At 37.2% G+C, this 6474-nt stretch overlaps 1 protein-coding gene across 2 annotated transcripts; it reads left to right on the top strand.

The window, feature by feature from the left end:
- The first annotated feature begins 200 nt into the window (after positions 1 to 200).
- On the top strand, positions 201 to 5875 carry LOC129269264 (mediator of RNA polymerase II transcription subunit 7-A-like). 2 transcript variants are annotated; one of them, XR_010294854.1, is made up of 4 exons: positions 212 to 373; positions 2728 to 4092; positions 5207 to 5331; positions 5740 to 5875. XR_010294854.1 is itself a non-coding variant. In XM_064105537.1 (2 exons), exon 2 carries the CDS (start codon positions 2733 to 2735, stop codon positions 3435 to 3437), a length of 705 nt encoding a protein of 234 aa, XP_063961607.1. In that variant the 5' UTR covers positions 201 to 373; positions 2728 to 2732; the 3' UTR covers positions 3438 to 5875. The 2 variants fall into 2 exon arrangements, 1 of the variants encoding a protein (XP_063961607.1); XM_064105537.1 differs by having other exon boundaries at positions 201 to 373; positions 2728 to 5875.
- The last annotated feature ends 599 nt before the right edge of the window (positions 5876 to 6474 follow it).

Raw genomic sequence — 6474 nt, forward strand, 5'->3', positions numbered from 1 at the left:
GATATTGAAAGAAAGGAAGGCAAAAAAAAGGAAAAAAAGTGATAGGGCTGGATACTTGTATAGGGTCGATTATCTTTCATTAATACTATTAAGTTAGATAAAGTCATGTTCTTGCAATCATACAGTATACAGCTTTTGAAAAAAATATAAATGCTAATTTTGTGTTCATGCATTATAACGAACACTGTAGCGCCATCTTTAGACGATTGTCATCCAAGCTAGCTAGCTAGCCGGCGCCGCGCCGAAGAGCTAGACTAGAGGTACGGCAGAAGAGAAATCTTCGTTTTTCCTTGCCTATTTCTAGTGCTGATCTGTTCGAAATTTGTTTCAAATTTTCAGTCTTCGAGTGGCTCAAACATCAATCCAGGCTAATGTGAGTTCATACGAAATTTTACGCTTATTTAAGTTATTTTAATGACTTGCCGGTGATCGATCACTGCGAGGCAAGTTTCATGTGTGCGGTATTTTATTGCAAGTTTCATGTGTGCGGTATTTTATTCCTTCGCCTGCCTGAACTTCCGGGGAGGAGTCTGGCTTGTGAAGGCTAGGCAAAGGCAGCTGCGTAATACTGTGTTGATTGTTAATCTGACTCTGAAGTTAGTGTTGCACATGTGCCTTAAATTACTTAGTTCAGGGGGGTCAAGAGTCAAGTATGACTAACTTAGGGTCGCATTTGAGTCGTCAACAGACGGCTGGCAGCCGTCTGTTTCGAGGAGTTTTTCTTTTTACATTGTTTTTTAAATTTCTCCTCGTACACAGTCACAGACGGCTCACGATCATGCAGCCGCCATTAGGGGTTTAACAATGCAAAATCCCCTTGACGGGGCTCATCGATTTTCGTCTTTATTTCATATTATGAAATTATATAATATAAATAAGAACTGGACCAAAATAAAGCCAGGTTATTATTCCATTTTGGCCTGAAATGCACCAAAATAGGAAAAAATTAAACTTAAAAAAATAAAACTAAAATTAAAAAAGGAAAAAAACAACAAAAACAGTGACTTACATGGAGTACTTCAGCTGTCGCGCAACTCCCACTTCCCTGGTTTATACAAACTTAATACATAGTATGGCCATTGGCATTGAGTCCCTGTACAGATCGAGTTAGAACTTCGGTCTCTGTATAAATTGGTGAGTGGATCGAGCCAACGGAGTTCAGCGGAACAACCAATATAACAGAGACCAGTGGCGTAACAGGCGGGGGGGGGGGGGGGGGGGCCCTGGCGGATTTCACCGGGAAAATAAAAAAAAACAGGGAAAAGAAAAAAAGGGAGGGAGAAGGAAAGGGGGAGGAAAGGAGGAAAAGGAAAGGGAAAAGAAAACGAAGATTTTTTTTTTTTATGGAAAAGGAAAAAAAGCGGGAAAAGGTGCGAAAGAAGAACATTTGACAAAGAACAAATCATTCCAAAATAGGCTTATGTGATGCAATAGCATGATGGGAAATAAATTAAAAGATGACAAAATGGCAAACAATAGCGGGAAACGAAGGTACATTGTAGAATGGAATAAGTCAAAAGCTAGATAAGAAAAAGAAAAGGGACAAGAAAAAGAAAAACGATAACATGACCGGGCTGCCAAGGATTGAAAATAAAGAGCGAGAAGAAAGATGGACTGCACACAACATTGTGCTATACATGTAAGCTTGCTAAATTTTATGCAAATAAGCTACCGGGGCTTTGCAGTACCCGCAGTAGGGGCTCTTCATCTATAACCATCAAATGGCTCTATAACGCCCCCGTTCAATGACGTTCAATCACTGGCATACAGGCGCGGGGGGGGGGGGGGGGGTCTTGGTTCCACACCCAAGAGGAAATAAAATAAATTTTAGGAGACAACGTATAATGAAATGAATGGAAACAATGAAATGTGTTATTTGCTGAATATAATGGAAAAATCTATCACATAATTAGAATTTAATTTCAATAGGCAATTTTTTTTTCCAGCTCGCTTTGCACGCTGGCGACTTAACAAATTCAATTCACTTTACTCGCATCCGGGAAAAATTTGGCTCTTGCCCCCCTGGCCCGCGACCCCTGTTACGCCGCTGACAGAGACCAAAGCCTTTGGTCCAAGTTGTCACATGCGGTATACATCATCAGGTCTAGCCTAGGTCTAACGTTACATGTAAAGCCAGGCGTGACTACATTTGTCAGATCATGCCAAGAGGACGCGCACTACGTATTGTCTATTGATCAATAGGATTGCGCGTTTCATTGCGACTTTAACTTTTAAGTCATACAGTTAAATCTTTGTGAAACACCCCCCCCCCCCCCCCCCCCGCGGATTTAAAAAAAAGTTCAAATGGAAATTTGATCTTTTTTTAAATTCAATTTTTACGTCAACTTAGGCCATGTATTTGGCAAAGACAAAGTGTGACTGAGTATTAAAACAATCAGCATAGAGATCGAAGCAAGAATATAACTTTTCCCTGTGTGGCTGAAATTCAGGTGATTAATGCATTTTTTTTTGGAGAGAAAAGCTTTGCAAAAATTGATCTCAAATGAGTTTGCTAAAAATAGGCATTTGAATTGGGCTGGCTATGAAAGTATTATTTTTACCAATTTACCATGCCAAATACATTAATCATGTACCGGCAACAGAAATTGAAAGGAAATAAGATGGAAGAAATTAATCAAATAAGATTTAAAACATTTCCACACTATAAGATAATTGGCACTTTCTTGATAATATTGTTAACTTATTTTCCCTCTTATTTTTCTGCAGACAACATGAATGAACCACAGGGAGTAAGCTCTCTCCCTCTCCCTCCAATGATGTATATTGCTAACTACACTGATGAGCGAGTACTCAACAAGACCACGCCTAAACCTCCTCTACCCGTACAAGAAGCATATGGAATGTTTGGAGCCACATTCGTTTCCAATGATGATATCATTCGTCCTCTCGAGTCGCAGGGTTTGAAGCGTCTTCATCCGCAGCGGTTCGACCACAAGAAGGAGCTAAAGAAAATCAACCATTCCATTCTTGTGAACTTCCTCGACCTCATAGACACACTTATCGTCTGTCCGAACGGGCCAAGGAGAGAGGAAAAGTTGGACGATATGAATCTCCTCTTCATTCACATGCATCATTTGATCAATGAATTTCGTCCACACCAAGCCAGGGAAACGCTGCGTGTCATGATGGAGGTGCAGAAACGACAGAGACTTGATACGGCAGAACGTTTCCAAAAACACTTGGAGAAGGTGACGGAGATTCTTCAGGGGTGTTTTATGTCGTTACCTGACAATGTTGAGAACATTGATAGCAAAGTTGCTGTTAAGATAGAACCAGAGGCAGCTGAGATGATGGCCAGGGTAAAAGGAGATGATGTTGTTGTCAAGAGAGAAGTTGAAGATAAGGTTGATAAAGAAAAGAATGAAGGATCTCGCTACAAGGATAAACTCATGTGTGATCTTATTGATGCACTCTGAATATAGACATATTTTTTGTTGGACAAAGATACATATTTGAATATTTTGTTTTGTACAGTGCATAATAGGAGTGCATAATATTTATGCTGTTTCAAAGGGCATTGCTTTGACTCCAGTAGTGCTTTCAGATGCTTGGGCATATTCAAGTTTTCTAGTTCACATTTTCTGGGTCAACTCCAGCACTCCCAGCAGGATGTGAATGCTTTTTATTTTGCTGAAAGAATCAGCACAGTGGCTTGGATTTGAACCCATGTCCCTCTGATTGAAGGTCAAGGGTCAGAAACCATACTATATCATGACACTATTTTAGGGATATCTTGACTGATCAAATAATGCAATTTCCACTGGATGGTTACATGTATATTCACATGTATTGTTTATTCACCTGACAGTTTCAAATGCTGTCAGTGCAACATTTAATTTTGCTATGATGTAGTCTACAGGTCTACATGCTGTGTTGTGACTCCTGAATTTAAAGCTAAAAGAAAGTAGTTGCAGCAAACAATTATTCCCTGAGAAAGTCTTTTAAATCAAGGTTAGTTGTCAAGATATTATCATACATCTCGATCTGTTACGTTATATGTAAACTTATCTTTGTAAAATCGTGAAATCTTAGCTCAAAATCGATAATTCTGATGATCACTAACATAGAAAAGCATAAGTCGGACAGTGTATTAATATTGCTTCAAAAAATAACAGACATTTTGATGGAATTCCATGCTTATTTTGCTCATTTCTCAGCAATTATGCATTTTCTCCAGAGCTATTTGGCACATATTTATTTATACATACAAACCGTTTGGTGGTAATTTAATTGGATTCTGTTTTTGAGATCGTTACCACAACTAGTATTCATCTTAAAAGTGTTAGTGTGAAAGAATACTTTCCCTTTACACATACCCTTAAGACTCTGGCCTCACTGGCCTTGAATACAAAAATTAGGCAAATAGATTTAGAAAGGATTTTTATGTGCACAGAAGTTATTATGAGGACGTTTGCAAAGATATAGATTTACAGGCCTTGTTCAGTGAGAAAACATGTGTGCAAAGGGCAAAATACAATTTACTCCTGAAATAAAAAGGAAAAAGTAACGTAAAACTTGTCTGTAGTGACCACCCAAGGGAAACAAAAAATGTGACCTTTATAGACAAGTAAGAATACAGAATTCTGTAAGTAAATACTTTCATCTGAATGTATATTATTACTGATACTTTTGGAGGAGTTTATTCACATTCTGTTGATTACATTTTTGGTAGACCTTATACCGGTAATGCTTTTCTCTCAGGCAAAATTTCTCTTACCCCTGTACTGTAGGTAAGGCTAATGGCAAGTTAGCCCCGCTGGGTTAAGCTTAGCCCACTTTCTTTTCTCTCAGGATTTTTGCAAAGTGGGTTAACCTACCTATATAGTATAGGATTATTTGGCCCTGCAAAATAGCAGGGTAAGACAAGCAGTTAAGTATGTGAAATCCAGGGTTAAGAGTCACTGTTAGAAAAAAAAACATACAGAGTCGGTGCTGATATCCAACCAGAGGTAAGCGCTCATGAGTGGCTACCGCTCATGGGTGGATCCAGGATTTTTTCGAAAGGGAGGCACATTTTCCTGAGGAAAAAAAAAAGGGGGTTTTAACCAAAATGAAGAATGAAGGGGATTTCGTCCACAAAAAAATTTGACAAGCCAAAAAAAAAGGTCTTCACTTTCAGATTGGTGGTTGGTTTACTTTTATGCCGGCCCTTGCCGGGGCAACACAGGTATGTCGTTAATAATAGATGCATGTATGTGGGAGGGGGCACGATGAGAGATGATGATTTTTCTTGCCAATTGAATACATGTATTTGGGGTAGTATACTACAGTATGTTCATCTGAAGATTTATTATTCTGAAAATTAAAACGGTTCAATATTCTGAATGTTAGTCAATCTGAAAATTAAACATGGTTTGTTAAAGTCTGAAGGTCCATTAATCAGTAAATTATTAAAATTAGCCTTTTCAAGTTGTAAATCAAAATGATCGGTAAATATTCTGAAAAAATGAAGTAATGTTTGCATAACTTAAATGTAGTACTGGCACTATCAAACCATTGGAATAACAAACCTTATCTTAAATTGTTGGAAACAAACTATCAGAATAACAAACCCAACCGTGTTATCATTTTTTTTTAATAAATAAAAAAGAACATAGGGATAATGCCGCAAAAGATTGACATTAATTAACCCTTTTTCATTTTTTGACTAATGAATATCTTGGTATATGCAAATTGTGTGTTTCAGAATAACAAATGTTTATAATAACAAACTTTTAGAATAACAAGCATATACGGAGTAAAGCCCTCCTTGATATCACATTGTCTCAACTCTTGTTTCAACTATATGTACTTGTACATGTGGAAAATGATAATGTATGAATAAATTTCACCATTTTGATAAAAAAAAATCTAACCCTCCTTATGTCTCAATTTCTATGTTTAGCCCTTTTTTTTAAGTTAGTGGTTAATTGTTAATATGTACTCTATATTTCCTCTGGTTTTAGTTGTAAAACAATGCTACATTGACAACTTTTAGCATTAATAAAGACTTACAACTATGTTATCTATGTCATTATTGTAACTACATGTACCATGGAAAGTTGGAAACCTTAAAGGAGAATGAAACATTTGGAACAAGATAGCTTGTGTGAAAACAGAAAAATCAAAGAAACAGATCAACGAAAGTTTGAGAAATATCAGACAAATAATGAGAAAGTTATGAGCATTCGAATATTGCGATCACTAATGCTATGGAGATCCTCCCATTGGCAATGCGACAAAGATGTGTGATGTCACTTGTGAACAACTCTCCCCATTACTTTAGTATATATTTCACTTAAACTACCTCTTTTATCACATCTATCAGTAGATCATGTGTTCTTTCTATAGGAGAGCAAGTAATACAGATTTTTAAAGAATAAGTCATGGATGAAGAGTTTATTTCACCATAAGAAAAAGCAAAAAGATACATTTTGGGGGTATTTTATAGTCCATCAAAGGGAAAGTTGTTCA

This window comes from Lytechinus pictus, chromosome 10, assembly GCF_037042905.1.
Source record: "Lytechinus pictus isolate F3 Inbred chromosome 10, Lp3.0, whole genome shotgun sequence".
Lineage (NCBI taxonomy): Eukaryota > Metazoa > Echinodermata > Echinoidea > Temnopleuroida > Toxopneustidae > Lytechinus > Lytechinus pictus.